Here is a 16,692-nt window from a genome sequence, read left to right on the forward strand (position 1 = left end):
AAAAAAAAAAAAAAAAGAGATTTAGTCTTCTAGACATAGAATTCAGAGCTTTCTCCCTGATATAGAGCACGTTTTGTAACTTTTTTTTTTTTTTTGACCCTGCTGAGTTCATTGAGGTGTAGTGTTTGAAGTTTGTTCTCAAATAGACATTTTCTCATGGTGTATTATTCATTTATTTGTGTATTCATCGCTGAAATACAGAGCTCTGTAAAGGAAGCAGCAGGTGGTGCTGAGCAGTTCCTAATCTTTTTTAATCAAAGCTTTAAATGGATCTGAATGTCAAAAACTTTGCTGTGCAGTTTGAACAATTACAAGAGCTCTGAGCTGCTAGGTATCCTTTTATTTTCTGCCTTTGTCCAAACCAGTTTTAAATGATTCCAAACTGTTTGCATCACCACTTGTATAAGCTAAATTTGTGGTCTGTAATATTACAGTGTTTCTTTATACTACCTGTCCTTTAGTGTTAGGGACTTATTTTTACCTTTAAGATTTATTGCTAATAGTGTTATGTCAGGGCATTTTAAGAGATACAGTGTTGGTACTTGAAAATTTAACTAACTGTTGGCCTTTTGTTTTAATTCAGAATTCGAAGATCATCCTTTAGTTCAAAAGATGAAAAGAGAGAAGACAGAACACCTTATCAGTTGGTCAAGAAACTTCAGAAGAAAATCAGACAATTTGAGGAACAGTTTGAAAGGGAAAGAAATAGCAAGGTAGGTCTGTGGCATTCCCCAGAGTGAGCTAAATCTAATATTAGAACCTAGAGGAGTGTTTTTCAAGAGCCTTAGTTTAGATCTGTGTGAGAAAGGTAACAAATCTGAGATGCCCAGAGGAACAGTGATCATGTAGATCTGAGATTATATAACTCCTCAGTCTCCTGACTTCCAGGTCAGTATTCTTGCCATTTGCACCGTGGCATCTTTTTATTTCCATTGGCAAAGCAGCTTTCAGAATTTTTAAAGCAAATACTTTTACATTGACAAATCGTGTTACTGCTATTTCTGCTCTTATAAAAAACCACAAGTACCAAGTGGGGAGGAGAGGGAGTTTGTGAGGGATGAAGTGGAGGAGGGAAAGAGAGTTTTAATAGTTAGAACATGTGAAATGGAAAGAGTCCTATACTTGGAGTCAGAAGACCCATATTCAAATCTGGCTTCTGCCAGTTACTAGACCTTACCTTGGGAGAACTTGACATAATATCCTGCCCTATCTAATTAAAATAAGATGAAATGAGAATTGAGTAGTCTTTGCTGTGGGAACTGTAAAATACTATTTGGACATAAATTAACATAACTGTTGCTTATCACAAGTGTCAGTGATTCTGCTCCATAATTTTTCAGCCCTCCTACAGTGATATTGCTGCCAATCCAAAGGTATTAAAATGGATGACAGAGCTTACAAAACTGCGGAAGCAAATTAAAGGTACATTATGTGCCATTTTGTAATATATTTGCAGTTAAAAAAATTTTTTTTATATTAATGTCTGAGAATTACAACTTTTGATAATTTTAAATCTTGGGCACTGTTTGACAAAAATGAGAGTTACCTTTTTTTCTTTTATTACGGTCAAAATTGCATACTGTAGTATTGTGTTATAGTACAGTAGTTCTGTATTATATTTTAAATGTCTTTTTTGTGTTTTATTAGTAACATCTTTTGAAAGATACCTGAGATTGTATATTCATAAGTGAACTGATGTTATAAAGTTTATCTGAAATATATTTCAAATATTAAGCAGCTTTGAGTTGTGGTGGATATTTCATTAAGATTTTTTGGTGATATTTTCATCTAAGACTAAGAAAGTCTAATCACAGTGACTCGTTTATACCACAAAGACTAAATTGTAACTCTTGAATGATAAACCAGGCATTGCATTTCTAGGTGTCAAACTAGTATAGTGATTGTTGAAGTATATTTGTGGATGTTTAGTGAGTATGTGTTTTAATAATTATTACTTTTAAAATTATGCAAAATAGGGGTTTATTATCTGGAGCATCACTTTGGTTTATTCATTTAAATTTACTCAATAAAGTTTTATTTTATTTTTATTTCTTATTTTTTTGAGACAGAGTCTCACTCTGTTGCCCAGGCTGGAGTTTAGTGATGCCATCTCAGCTCACTGCAACCTCTGCCTCCTGGGTTCAAGTGATTCTTGTGCCTCAGCCTCCCGAGTAGCTGGGATTACAGGTGCATGCCACCAAGCCCAGCTAATTTTTGTAGTATTTAGTAGAGACAGGGTTTTGCCATGTTGCCCAGTCTCGAACTCTTGGGCTCAAGCGATCTACCTGCCTCAGCCTCCCAAAGTGCTGGGATTACAGGTGTGAGCCACCGCACCTGGCTTATAAAAATAAGAAAATATGTATTTTTTTGTTTTTTTGAGACAGAATCTTGCTCTGTCATCAAGGCTGGAGTGTGGTGGCACGGTCATGGCTCACTGCAGCCTTGAACTGATGGGCTCAAGTGATCCTTCCACCTCAGCCTCCAGAGTAGCTAGGACTACAGGCATGCACTACTACACCCAGGTAATTTTTTAAAATTTTGTATAGAGTTGGATTCTTGCTTTGTTGCCTGGATTGGTCTCAAACTTCTGGCCTTAAGCAATTCTCCCACCTCGGTCTTGCAAAGTGTTGGGATTACAAGTATGAGCCACGCGCCCGGCCCAGTAAAGTGTTTAGTATTTCTGAAGTATTAAGTACTTTGTAGACAACTAGAGATATAGCAGTGAACAAGACAGACACAGTCCCTACTGTCATGGAGTTTATATTCTTGTCGTTAAGATAAAGTCTGGCTTGCTCGCTCTCTCTCTTTTTTTTTTTTTAAGACAGGGTTTTACTCTGTTGCTCAGGAGTGGAGTGCAGTGGCACGATCTTAGCTCATTGCAACTTCCACCTCCCGGGCTGAAGTGATCCTCCCACCTCATCCTCCTGAGTACCTGGGACTACAGACACATGCCACTATGCCCAGCTAATTTTTTTGTATTCTTAGTAGAGATGGCATTGCACCATGTTGCCCAGGCTGGTCTCAAACTCCTGGGCTCAAGCGATCTGTCTGCCTTGGCCTCGCACAGTGCTGGGATTACAGGCGTGAGACACCACGGCCAGCCAAGATAATGTCTCTTAACTCCTCTTTAGAGTATCGCTTAATTTTCCCCTGTACTTCTGTTAAAGATTTCCATGTTTAATGCCAATTTCCAGTCATCAGTGAAAATTATTACCTTGATTTTATTAGTAATTGATACCATTAAATTGTCTAGCATTGGCCTCATAATTTTCCCATTTTCTTTCACTTTTACTGCCCTGTAGTCCATCTGCTGCATGGTAGTTAGATTTATCTTTAAAAAATTCATGTTAGCAGGCCGGGTGCGGTGGCTCAAGCCTGTAATCCCAGCACTTTGGGAGCCCGAGATGGGCGGATCACGAGGTCAGGAGATCAAGACCATCCTGGCTAACACGGTGAAACTCCGTCTCTACTAAAATACAAAAAAAACTAGCCGGGCGAGGTGGCGGGCGCCTGTAGTCCCAGCTACTCGGGAGGCTGAGGCGGGAGAATGGTGTAAACCTGGGAGGCAGAGCTTGCAGTGAGCCAAGATCCGGCCACTGCGCTCCAGCCCGGGCAACAGAGCAAGACTCTGTCTCAAAAAAAAAAAAAAAAATTCATGTTAGCCTGGGTCCCAGCTACTTTGGAGGCTGAGGCAGGAGGACCACTTAGGCCCAGGAGGTCAAGGCTGCAGTGAACCCTGTTTGTGCCACTGTATTCCAGCCAGGGTGACAGGGCAAGACCCTGTCTCAAAAGAAAATAAAAGTCATGTTACTCTCTTTTTCAAGCCCTTCAGTGGGCTTCCACCTGGAATAAAGTCAAAACTCGTGACTGTGGCTTTCAAGGCGTTGCACACTCTGCCCTTGGCCGATTTTATCACTTTCATCTCTTTTCTGTTCCTCAAACTTGCCACGCTTTAGGACCTTCACACTGGCTATTGCCTCACTGGGGACAAATGCCCTTCCAGTAAATCCTTTATGCTAGACGAGCTCCTTATTCCATATTCTACCAGGATGATACTATTGAGAGAGGTCTTCTTTGTCAGTCCCATCCAATGTAGTTGTTCCTCCACAAATTATACTGCTTTTAGCACTGCAACTCCATCCTGTTTTATTTATAGATCATAACATTCTTTAAAGTTATTTTACTAATCTGAGTATTTGGTTATTGTTTTTCCTTCCCTGAATTTATGCTCCACGAGAACAGGAACCATGTCTGTTTTGTTTTCTTCTGTATCTCCCATGCCCATCAGAGCATTTTATTCAATAGTAGGCTGTCTATGGATATAAAATTAATAGCTTGTTCTCTCTTTTTTTGTTATTGTTTTTGTGTTTTTTTAAGACAAGGTCTGACTCTGTTGCCCAGGCTGCATTGCAGTGGTACAGTCTCAGTTTACTGTAGCGTGAGCCTCCCAGGCTCAATGTGGTCTTCCCACTCCAGCCTCCCAAGTAGCTAGGACTTACAGGCATGTGCCACCGTGCTCAGCTTTTTTTTTTTTTTTTTTTTTTTTTTTTTTTTTTTGAGACAGAGTCTCACTCTCTCACCCAGGCTGGAGTGCATTGGCGTGACACTGGCTTACTGCAACCTCTGCCTCCCGGGTTCAAGTGATTCTCCTGCCTCAGCCTCATGAGTAGCTGGGATTACAGATGTGTGCTACCATGTACAGGCATGTGCTACCACACCTGGCTAACTTTTGTATTTTTGTTAGAGACGGGGTTTTGCCATGTGGACCGAGCTAATCTCGAGCTCTTGACCTCAAGTGATCCGCCCACCTCGGCATCCCAAAGTGCTGGGATACAGGTGTGAGCCACCATGCCCGGCCTCAGCTAATTTAAAAAATTTTTTGTAGAGATGGGGTCTCACTGTGTTGTCCAGGCTAGTCTCAAACTCCTGGGCTCAAGCAGTCCTTCTGCCTCAGCCTCTCAAAGTTCTGGGATTACAGGTGTGAGCCACCATGCCCGGCCTAGAATAGCTATCTTGCCGTTTTTTGCTTCTTAAATGTTTTATTTGGCTTTGAAATATCTAAGTCTTCGTGCTTTAATGTGTACTTTCTTGTTGTGTATCTTGCTTATTCTTTGACCTGGTCAAAGCTAAAACCAATTATTATTGATCTCTCCTTATTTTTGACATGTAGATGCAAAACACAAAAATTCTGATGGAGAATTTGTACCTCAGACACGTCCACGTAGTAATACTCTTCCAAAAAGCTTTGGCTCTTCTCTAGACCATGAAGATGAGGAGAATGAAGATGAACCCAAGGTCATTCAGAAGGAGAAGAAACCATCTAAAGAAGCAACCCTTGAACTTATTCTTAAAAGACTGAAAGAAAAACGTATTGAGAGGTGTCTTCCAGAAGATATCAAGGTAATCTTGAGCTATGATTTTTGCCCAGATTAGCCTTTAGAATTCCTGAAACAAAATAATTACTATAGCAGGATAGAGATGTCTGGGTAGTCTGATTTTCCTGAATCTGCTCCCCATCTTTGCAGATTCAGAAACATGCTTTAATCAGCATAACAGAAGTGCCAAATACTTCAGGAATTGAATCATAATAAAACTGAAAAAACTAGAATGCTGATGAGTTCATTTTGTGTTCGAGGCAGTTGGCAAGATGAGTGTATAAAGAGCACGAAACAGGTAGCTCATGCCTCTAATTCCAGCAATTTCAGAGGTCCAGGCGGGAGAATTGCCTGAGCCCAGGAGTTTGAGACCAGCCTCAGCAACAAAGTGAGACCCTGTCTCTGCAAATAAAATTTAAAAATTAGCTGGATGTGGTGGTATGCACCTGTAGTTCCAGTTCCTTGGAAGGCTGAGGTGGGAGGATCGATGGAGCCCTGGAGATCAGGACTGCAGTGAGCTGTGCCTCCAGCCTGGATGACAGAATGAGACCCTGTCTCAAAAAAAACAAAAAACAAAAACATGAAACAGACCTACAGACCTCAGCTTGAATCCTGTCCTTGTGTCTTAATATCTATATGTATTGACCTCCTAGCTTATGCCAGACATTGGGTGGTTATATTTTATGCATTATGCCACTCAGCCCCTTCAACAATCCTATAATGTATATGGACGTGATTATGTCCATTAATACTAACTTGATATGGTTATGAGGATTAAATGAATTTTTTTTTTTGAAGCGCCATTATTCTTCCCTAGTAAAGCCTGTGCCTAGGGCAGTCCTAGCACTTGGCAACCTATTCTTATATTGGATGAGATTTGCTTGGAGAATGGAGAGAGTAGATGGTCTCAGGTGAACTTTTATCTAAGTAATAGTCCTGATGCAGAACTCTTACTTTGACAACAGAGTATATCTCTCTCATGATCCAAATATTGGAGTCTTTCTTTCCCTTGAATAGAGCTGAATTAGTTATTCTTATCTCTTCCCCTCTTAACGTTTCTTTTGCTTAAAAAAATTTCTTTTGGCTGGGTGCAGTGGCTCGTGCCTGTAATCCCAGCACTTTGGGAGGCTGAGGTGGGTGGATCACCTGAGGTCGAGAGTTCAAGACCAGCCTGGCCAACATGACGAAACCCCATCTCTACTAAAAGTACAAAAAAAATTAGCTGGTTGTGGTGGCACATGCCTGTAATGCAGCTACTCCAGAGACCGAGGCAGAAGAATTGATTGAACCTGGGAGACGGAGGCTGCAGTGAGCCAGGATTGCACCACTGCACTCAAGCCTGGGCAACACAGCGAGACCTCATCTCAAAAAAAAAAAAAATTTTTTTTTGGTAGAAATCGTGTCTCACTATGTAGCCTAGACTGGTCTCGAACTCATGGCCTTCATTGCTGAGATTATAGGTGTGAACCACAGCATCAAGCCCTTTTAAAATTTTATGTTAGAATAAATATTCCCCCACCCCCCCACAACTTTATGCAAATGTTTTATCCCTGGTTTAAGACTGATTCAAGCTTGAGGTTGAAATCAGTGTTTGACAGATTACACTCAGCTATCCTCTACTGAATGTATATAATTTTAAAGTTATGTTTGTTATAGCAAGATGTTATCCAGTGAATTTTTTTATCTTAAATTTTACTCTCATGAGAGACCAGGGTAGTATTAATGAGTCCTGGGAATAAGTAGAGAGATTATTTGGTCTAGTGTTAAAGGGTATTCTGTGGAACGCACGTTGAGGTGTTAATAGTTGATCCTGTAGAACGAAGGGGACAAATTTGTTGTATTTAGTAAGAGGATGCAAGGCTTACCATATTTATTTGTCTGTGGAGCTTGTTTGTGGACAAATAAATTTGGGAAGCATTGCTTACTCTACTAATTAGACTATAAAAGCTGTGAGAAGAGTATTGCAGTGTAAAGAATGTGCTAACCCAGATGAAGGAAAACTGAGGTAATAGAGAAGTATGAGGTCACAAATGGACATTGTTGAGCTTTTTCCAGATCTTTCCACTATACTGCTTCTAGATTTTCTTAATGGTTTAGAATAAATATTGTAAAACCTATGTGTGTATGCGCATGCGCATGCGTGCCTACTCACTTAATGCCAGTAAAATGCCAACAACATTAAATGAAATAGCAAGCAGTTATTTATGTTTACTCTGTGCCAGGTAGGCAGTGTTGCAAATACTTTACATAGAACTCATTTATTCCTCATTAGAGCCCTTTAAGGTAGAACGAAGTATTCCCATTTTACAGATGAGGATATTGAATACAAAGAGGTTAGGTAATTTACCCGAGCCAGTATTCATAATCTATTCAGATAAAATGTAAAGCCATCAAAGGGGTTGGTACCTACTTATTACAAGAGCAAATTGTACAGGAGACTGAAAAATTTGCCTGCAAATCTGCAAGCAAAGGCTTTATTAGCCTGGGCTAGACTGTTGATGGTCTGCCCTATCTACCTAATTTACATTGTGGGAGTGAGGAGAATATTAATGATGCCAGTGGAGTTTTGTTTTGTTTTGGGTTTTTTTGTATTTTGTTATTTTTTTTTGTTTTGTTTAATTCCAGAAAATGACCAAAGATCATTTGGTAGAAGAGAAAGCTTCTCTTCAGAAAAGTCTTCTTTACTATGAAAGTCAACATGGAAGGCCGGTAATATCTCTCTTGCTAAAAAGATTTGATTTTATGTCTTAAAAAAGAACATGAATCACTTCTGTGGCCTGCGTTCTTCAGGGCTGTTTTTTGAGCATTATTTCCTGCAATTGGGGATTGCCTATGTATTTAATATAAAATTTCAAATTGGGGAATAAGTCATTGTTTAATGTTTTGGACATTTTAGATTTGTGATGACTAGACAGTTTCTTTTTTTTCTTGCTTCAGGTGACCAAGGAAGAAAGGCATATTGTTAAACCTCTCTATGATAGATACAGGCTTGTAAAACAAATGCTTACAAGAGCTAGCATCACTCCTGTCCTTGTAAGTAAAATAAGCAGTAATTCTCTAGTTCATTTTATCAAGATGTACTCTTCCCCCAAAAAATTATTATTGTGGTATATTGGAGAAATACACAGTCAAGACAGAAATAATTGTCACTGTAAGGTGAGATTACTGATTTTAAAGTAGGAAACTAATAGTGTCTGCTTAGTATATCCCAGACACTTTTGTAAGCATTTTGTAAGCATTTTTATGTATGTTTATGTCATTAAATTCTGACAAGTAAAATCACAATAGGTAGAATATGATAGCATCATTTCAGAGGTGATGAAACTGAGGCTTAGGCAGTGAGTGATGTGCCTAATCTACTTTGTAAGTGACAGAAGCAGAATGGGAAACTCATTCAGAGTTTCTAGTTTATTTCCATTTAAATTCATGTCAGAGTGTCTAGTTTATTTCCATTTAAATTCATGTATTTGAAAATGCATCAGTTTTGTGGTGGCCATGATGATGTCCTTTTATTTGCATAATGATATAAGCTGACTTTTAAAATAAGTTGATCTTTTAATGAGAAAAGTCACTTAATGTAATGCTCATTGGTATTTGTGTGCATTTTAAAGAAAATGAAAACTGTAGTATTTAAATGCAGATTAAGTGCTGTCTTCAAATTAACCTTTAGATAGTATGACTGTAGATAGATTGGTCTTGGGTTCAAATAGAAAACAGCATGTAGCCCATTCTACATGATTTCCTATGAATTAATTCATTGAACTTTCTGGTTTGCTGTGGCTTTCAGGCTATTTTTATGTGGATAGCTACTTGCACGGCGGCTTCCTTTAGGTGATGACTGCCTGGTGACTTTTTTTTTTTTTTCCAACTTTTATTTTAGATTCAAGGGGTATATGTGCAGTTTTATTACCTGGGTGTATTGCTTGATGCTGAGGTTTAGGGTACAAATAATCCTGTCACCTAGGTACTGAGCATAGTGCACAACAGTTTTTCACTCCTTACCCCCCTCCCTCCCCTCCCCCCAGTAGTCCACATTGTGTGTTGTTGCCTTTTTTTATGTCCATGAGTACCTGATGTTTAGCTCCCACTTATAGATGAGCACATTCAGTATTTGGTTTGCTGTTCATTTGTTACTTTGCTTAGGATAATGGCCTCCAGCTGCATCCATGTTATCCCAAAGGACATGATTTTTTGTTTGTTTGTTTTGTTTTTGTTTTTGAGATAGAGTCTCGCTCTGTCACCCAGGCTGGAGTTCAGTGGTGCGATCTTGGCTCACCACAACCTCCGCCTCCCGGGTTCAAGCAGTTCTCCACCTCAGCCTCCCGAGTAACTGGGATTACAGGCACCCGCCACCACGCCCAGCTAATTTTTTAGTAGAGACAGGATTTCACCATCTTGGCCAGGCTAGTCTTGAACTCCTGACCTTGTCATCCATCTCCCTCGGCTTCCCAAAGTGCTGGGATTACGGGCATGAGCCACTGTGCCCTGCCAATTTTGTTCTTTTTTATGGCTGTATAATATTTTATGGTGTATATGTACCACGTTTTCTTTATCCAATCCACTGTTGATGGGCACCTGATTTCATGACTTTGCTGTTGTGAATAGTGCTATGGATAACCATGTGACTGCATGTGTTGTTTTTGGTAGAATGATTTGTTTTCTTTTGGATACTAATACCTAGTGATGGGATTGCTGAGTCGAATGTCAGCAGATGAATGGGTAAATAAGATGTGGTAACCCGTACACCCAAAATACTCTTCAGCCATAAAAAACAATGAAATAATGATAGATGCCACAACATGAGTGAACCTTGGAAACAAGCTGAATGAGAGAAGCCTGACACAAAGGGACACATATTATATGATCCCATCTTTATGAAAGATTTAGAATAGGCAAGACCATAGAGACAGAATTTAGATTAGTGGTTACCAGGGGCTAGGGGGAGAAGGCAAATGAGTGACAGCTAATGGGTACAGAGTTTCTTCTGAGGTAATGAAATGTTCTGAAATTAGTGGAGATAGTTGCACAACTTGGTAAATATACTGAAAACCACCAAATTATACATTTTAAAAGGGTGAATTTTATGATATATAGTTGTATCTTAATAAAGTTGTTTTTAAAAAAGTATAGAATGGTCCTCAAACCAAAAAAGTTGACACCTATTTTAAAAGAAAAGTGCTTCCAATTAAACTATATATGTGTTCTTATCATTTAGATTTTTTTTTTTTTTTTTGAGGCGGAGCCTTGCTCTGTTGCCCAGGCTGGAGTGCGGTGGCGCAATCTCTGCTCACTGCAACCTCCACTTCCTGGGATTCAAGTGATTCTCCTGCCTCAGTCTCCTGAGTAGCTGGGACTACAGGTGCCCGCCACCACGCCTGGCTAATTTTTTTGTAGTTTTAGGAGAGGCGGGCTTTTACTGTGTTAGCCAGGATGGTCTCGATCTCCTTACCTTTGATCTGCCTGCCTTGGCCTCTCAAAGTGTTGGGATTACAGGCATTACCCACCACGCCAGGCCCATTTAGAATTTTTTAAATATCTGTTGTATGAGCTCTTTTAGACTTTTCTAGGCATAAATTATTATCTTCCTTCTGCATAAATAAAAATATAAGCAAAAATAAATTTAAGCAGTTCCTAAAAGTATTTAAAGCAAATGTTTAAGATTTTGAAAATAAAATTGAAGATTCGTAACATAATGAAGTGAAGCTTCACTTGACACTTTGAATACTTAAAATGTAAAACTATTTATATTATTGATTGTTATAGGGATCTCCATCCACAAAGAGAAGGGGTCAGATGTTACAGCCAATCATAGAAGGAGAAACTGCACATTTTTTTGAAGAAATCAAGGTAATCCTTTAAAGAAATAATTATCTGATCCCTTCCCTAAGGGAAAAGTTCAAAGACAAGACATGTTTGATTCTGTTTGGATATCTTTTTAGGAAGAAGAAGAAGATGGTGTTAATCTGTCCTCTGAGTTAAGTGATATCTTGAAAACTGCAGTACAGGTACAGTCTTCATTAGAAAACTCTGAATCTGATGTTGAAGAAAATCAAGAAAAACTGGCTCTGGATCTCCGATTGTCAAGTTCTCGAGCAGCTTCTATGTATGTATGCTGATTTGTGATTTTAGCCTATTTTTATGATAAAATGTATATGCCAAGAAATTTGATGTTAAATGAGCATTAAGGAATTAATAGGAGATAAATCAAGATTTATCAAAGGATGCATGCTTTTTAAGTGTGATTTACAAATATTTATTGTCATTCCCATTTTAAATAAAACATCACCGTGTTTCAAAATTAAAAAAAAAATCTAGCCAGGCACAGTGGCGCATGCCTATAATCCTCGCACTTTTTGAAGCTGAGGCAGGAGGATTCCTTTGAGGCCAGTAGTAGAAGACCAGCCTGGGCAACATAGACCCAGACTCTATAAAAAATTTTTTAAAATTAGCCAGGGGTGGTGGCGTGCATATGTAGTCCCAGCTACTTGGGAGGCTGAGGCAAGAGGATTGCTTGATTCTCTGTTTGGAGGATATTGAGGGCACTGTCGCACCACTGTGTTCCAGCCTGGGCGACAGAGTGAGACTCTGTCTCTAAAAAAGCAAACAAACAAAATCCTACAGTTGATTTATAACAAAGTACAGGAACTAGTTGCGAGTTGATCTTTTTGTTCAATATCCACTTCTTTACCTTTGGGTGATACGGTGTATGTCACTGGTTCTGAGCCCTGACTTCACTGGGAAGATTTTAAAGTACTGATGCTTGAATCCTTTAGCTGTTCTGATTTCATTGGTTTGCAGTGGAGCTTAGGCATTGGTAGAGCTCAGAGTTCCCCAGCTGCTTTTAATTTGCAGCCAGAAATAGAACCTCTCTTAAGAATATAATGAATCAAGTGTGCCCTTCAGTATTTTCTTACCATTTCAATTCTAGGCCTGAATTACTGGAACAACTTTGGAAAGCCAGAGCTGAAAAAAAGAAACTACGCAAAACGTTGCGGGAATTTGAAGAAGCATTTTATCAACAAAATGGAAGGTTTGTTGAGCATCACAAAATTGAGTCATCTTTCTCCTCTAACTCACAACTTGACCATATGTTGAAATAATGGAATATGTGGGGTTAGAAATTGTGCATATAGGATGCTAGCACTGAAAAATTTTAAAACATTCCTTTATGCTCAGAGGCCCTGCTTTTAATGGCCAGGAATAGTCACAGCTAGTGTAAACAAATCTGATTAACTATTTTCAGATTGTCCTAGGGAGCCTTGGTTGTATTGCTGTGATTTTATATTCTTTAATTCTACATCCTTACCCTTTTGGGAGTGGTTGTGAAATGAGATACCTCTTATTTTAGAAAGGATCCCATGACAGGAGTGGTATCCTCAACTAGTTTGGATTTTTTATTTTATACTGAGACCATTGTGTTCATACAGTGTGTAACAGTGTTTCCAAGGTGTGTAACAGTGTGCCAGGCATGTGGCTCCTATAATACAGTATGGCACGTGCCTTTATCTAACTAGGTAATGCATAATGACTTGGAAGGGCTCTTTTAAAACTAAGAAAAATACATTCCAGTTCTGATGGTGGCCAGAAGTTTGGGTTCAGTTATCTCAGGCCTGAGAAACATTTTTCTAAGTAGCTGGGTTATCTTACCAAGCTGATAGCTAATACTACAAATTCTAAAATATCTGTAATTCCCTTTGCTTTGTGAGTCTCCTATATAGGTTGGCACATATGGTTAAAAATACTCTGAAGTGAGCTGGGCACAGTGGCTCACGCCTGTAATCCCAGCACTTTGGGAGGCTGAGGCGGGCGGATCACGAGATCAGGAGATCGAGACCATCCTGGCTAACACAGTGAAACCCCATCTCTACCGAAAAATAAAAAAAAAAATTAGCTGGACGTGGTGGCGGGCGCCTGTAGTCTCAGCTACTCCGGAGGCTGAGGCAGGAGAATGGCGTGAACCCAGGAGGCGGAGCTTGCAGTGAGCTGAGATGGCGTCACTGCACTCCAGCCTGGGTGACAGAGCAAGACTCCGTCTTAAAAAAAAAAAAAGAAAATTGAAGTGCAGAAATGCGTTTTTCCAAGTGTTTTCTATTTCATTGTATTATTGGAAGAAAATTTTGCTTATAATTAGAATAGTTTGATTCTTTAGTGATTAAACTGAATTGCATTGGGTCATTACTATAAAGTTAGAAAATTGTTCTTATTGCAGGTAAGATAATTTACTTTTACATGTCAATTCACTGGAGCCACAGTTAACTAAATGTATTAAATGACTCACTGTAGCCTCCAACACTTAATAGACATTCACAGACCTGGCAGAGTCTAGCGCTGGATGTCCTACTAAAATATTGGGTTTCCTACAGTTATCTATATTGATTATTTGTAAGTATAGCATCATTTAATCTATCAGTAGAGAAGTCCATCAAAAATTTTAGAAATGTTCCTTGGGGATGAGGGTATTAGTCCAATAACTTTTTTTTTTTTTTACAGAACAACTTTTATTTGAACTTATATTTAGTAACAGTATGTCTCATATTAAGACAACTTTTGGATCTTTTTTTCCAAATGATTTTTAGAACATTACAAATTTTATTTTCTCCCCTAGGAATGCCCAGAAAGAGGATCGTGTTCCAGTGCTTGAGGAGTACAGGGAGTACAAGAAAATTAAAGCCAAGCTTAGGCTTCTTGAAGTTCTTATAAGCAAGCAAGATTCTTCAAAATCCATATAAAATACGTTCTTTGAAAATTCATATCATAAAGTCAGTTGTATTCCTTGAAGCTATCATCATGGGTACTTGGCTGGTACTTAAATTCATTTTGTCAGGCACTCAGAGAATCTCATTTTGTACTTGGTTGTGGTGCCAGTAAACAAAACAAATGATGGGAGAGAAAATAGGCCCTCTCAAGGGAGCATAAGTGATGTTCCATATTAACCACAGACTGTCCTCTCCACCTTTAGCAAACATGGTTTCCTTCATTGTTTTGTACTACAAATACATCCTTTTAGCAAAAGACTAGAATTTTATTCTTTCAACTTCAAGAACTTTGGAAATGCAAACTTTTGTTATTACCAACTTTTGTTTCTCGTTACTGAAGAAAATTGGAGGAAAATCTTCACACTGAATTCTTCTGTTGCCTTTTTCTTACAGAATGACTGAAAATTTGAAAGAAAAGCCTATAAAAGTGCACATATGCAACTGTGTTCTCTGTTTTCCTAGAAAACCAAAATCAAACTGAGATTTCAAGTCCTACTGTGGAATACCTTTCTGTTTAATTCCCAAAGTGACACCTTCTCACAGGTAGTATGTTAGTAAAATTTTGCAATTCAGTGGTCACACAGCTCCTGGATGAAGATAACAGTTGGTAGACCAAAAAGTGACCTTGCTTAGTATATTGAAAACACATACCACACATCACACACAGAACTGAATCATACCACATGCTGCCTATGGGACTTCAGTTACTGTTTCCTGAGTTACTGTTTATCCTCTGGCAATGGTGTGATTTGTCTGGATCAGATCCGCGCTGTTCCCCAACCCACCTCCAGATAATGTGAGAAAATAGCCATGTCAGTATGTAGGAACTCTGATGGTGCTCAGATTTGTGTGTTCAATCAATGGGCCTAAATCAGTAATCATTATGCCTAAAGTAAATCTGTTCTTAACAAGGGCTATACCACTGCATTTTCACATGTACCTTCAGGGGGTTATCTTTTTTTTTCCCCTCCTGTTTTAATGAGCAAAATCCATACCAAAACAACAACAACAACGCCCTCTTAAGGAACCACCCTTTGGTCAGTCATCACATGCTGTTTAAAGCAGCTGTTTATAGGATGTGTAGTGGTATGCCCCTTGTCATAAACTCTTAGCATATTTTTTTTTCTTTGGCTTTGCATGGCTTTTCTTCAGGTACTCTCCCGGTATCATTCTGCTAATCGTTGTTACCGAATGGTGACTTCATTTGTGCTAACAGTACAACAACAGATTTGGGTCAGGCTTAATCTAAGTGTTAACTTTTTTTTTCCTGGTGCTTTTTTGGATTGATGACTGTCTCACTATGACTATATCCATGTTTTGCATGCAATTAACTTTTTTTTTCTGGTGCTTTTTTGGATTGATGACTGTCTTGACTATACCCATGTTTTGCATGCAATGACTCATGCATGGTTTTCTTAACTAGCTAATATTAACAATTTGTTCCATACAAAAATGGAATTTTGCAACATCTTTTAATAAGGTGAGGGAAGCATGAACCTCAGACTTCTGGCACTATTACATAGTAAGCACATGAAGTAGTTTGATAATAAATAGCAGTTCTAGTACTTCACATTTCACCCGTGTGTGCAATGCCTTTTTTTGAGGGGGGAGGGTGAGGGAAAACCTAGTAGTGAATGTGTAGTTGGGGAATAAAGAAAAGCACTAAATCCTGCCCTTTTTGTGTGGTTTCCTTTTGATACAACTAGGTTATTCATAATGTATACCTAGAAAAGTGAAATTGAAAATGCCAAAAGATGTATCATTTTTATTTGAATTCATCATGCAGTGTACATTTCAGATAATTTCCTTCAGTCTCCAGATAGGAGTGTATCCAAACATCTAATTTTGTGTGCACTGTGTATTTTATATGAATGTTTTATTTTATATACCACATGCAAAAATGTCCATATGCACTATTTAAATGTTTTAAATAATATATTCCTTCTTTATAATGCTAAATCTATATGAGTACCATATTTTTATAAGTCAGTGGCCTGACTGGTTTCATTTTAGAATTAACAGCTGCTTCATGGTGTTATTCAATGTTAATGTTTGGCTGTGAGTAGAATATGTAAAAGTGGCATGGCAGCACTTATGCTCTGTGACGGTATTGTGTGTCATAGTTGAGCAGTAGCTGGTAGAATTAGGCAGTTGGTGATAGTTTTAGTTTGGTACAAATAAAAACTGTATATCTATATACAAATAATATATAGATATATATATGTCCATCAGTATAATTGCATTGCTGTGTCTGGCACTTCATTGTACAGACTTTTGTAATAAAAGAACTCGAAAGTTCTAAGTCATTGTAAATGTATGTTTGTTTTTCCATTGGGCTTAAAAAAAAAAAGTCCTCAAGTATTCCATCACCCTTAGGCTTTGTTTAAATGATCCCACCTGGGGGCTGTGGTAGGGAACAACAGGGTCACTAAACTATTTGGCTGGTTACAACTCTGGGAAATGGTAAGGCAGGGAAGGGCCATGTTGTTCATTCCCTTGTGCAAATCTAGGGAGAAGCCGCAGATAGAACAGTTAGCATTTCTTGTTACAATGAATTATCC

General features: G+C 38.6%; 2 protein-coding genes across 2 annotated transcripts in view; one reads left to right on the forward strand and one right to left on the reverse strand.

Annotated features, from left to right (window-relative positions):
• Nucleotides 1-16,433, forward strand: part of FAM13B (family with sequence similarity 13 member B) — a 46,155-nt gene extending 29,722 nt beyond the window's left edge. Inside the window, exons 9-17 of the mRNA XM_017867835.1 lie at nt 584-713; nt 1,341-1,422; nt 5,171-5,400; nt 8,001-8,084; nt 8,313-8,408; nt 11,139-11,222; nt 11,315-11,478; nt 12,304-12,405; nt 13,981-16,433. Coding sequence (XP_017723324.1) covers nt 584-713; nt 1,341-1,422; nt 5,171-5,400; nt 8,001-8,084; nt 8,313-8,408; nt 11,139-11,222; nt 11,315-11,478; nt 12,304-12,405; nt 13,981-14,104 — 1,096 coding nt within the window. The 3' untranslated portion in view covers nt 14,105-16,433. The remainder of the gene's footprint in view (nt 1-583; nt 714-1,340; nt 1,423-5,170; nt 5,401-8,000; nt 8,085-8,312; nt 8,409-11,138; nt 11,223-11,314; nt 11,479-12,303; nt 12,406-13,980) is intronic.
• The window catches only part of PKD2L2 (polycystin 2 like 2, transient receptor potential cation channel), a 36,439-nt gene continuing 34,192 nt past the window's right edge, over nt 14,446-16,692 (reverse strand). Inside the window, 1 exon segment of the mRNA XM_017867836.1 lies at nt 14,446-14,529. The gene's annotated coding sequence lies outside the window, so the exon portion shown is untranslated.

The sequence above is a fragment of the Rhinopithecus bieti genome, unplaced genomic scaffold (assembly GCF_001698545.2).
Source record: "Rhinopithecus bieti isolate Rb0 unplaced genomic scaffold, ASM169854v2 scaffold_4475, whole genome shotgun sequence".
Classification (NCBI taxonomy): Eukaryota; Metazoa; Chordata; class Mammalia; order Primates; family Cercopithecidae; genus Rhinopithecus; species Rhinopithecus bieti.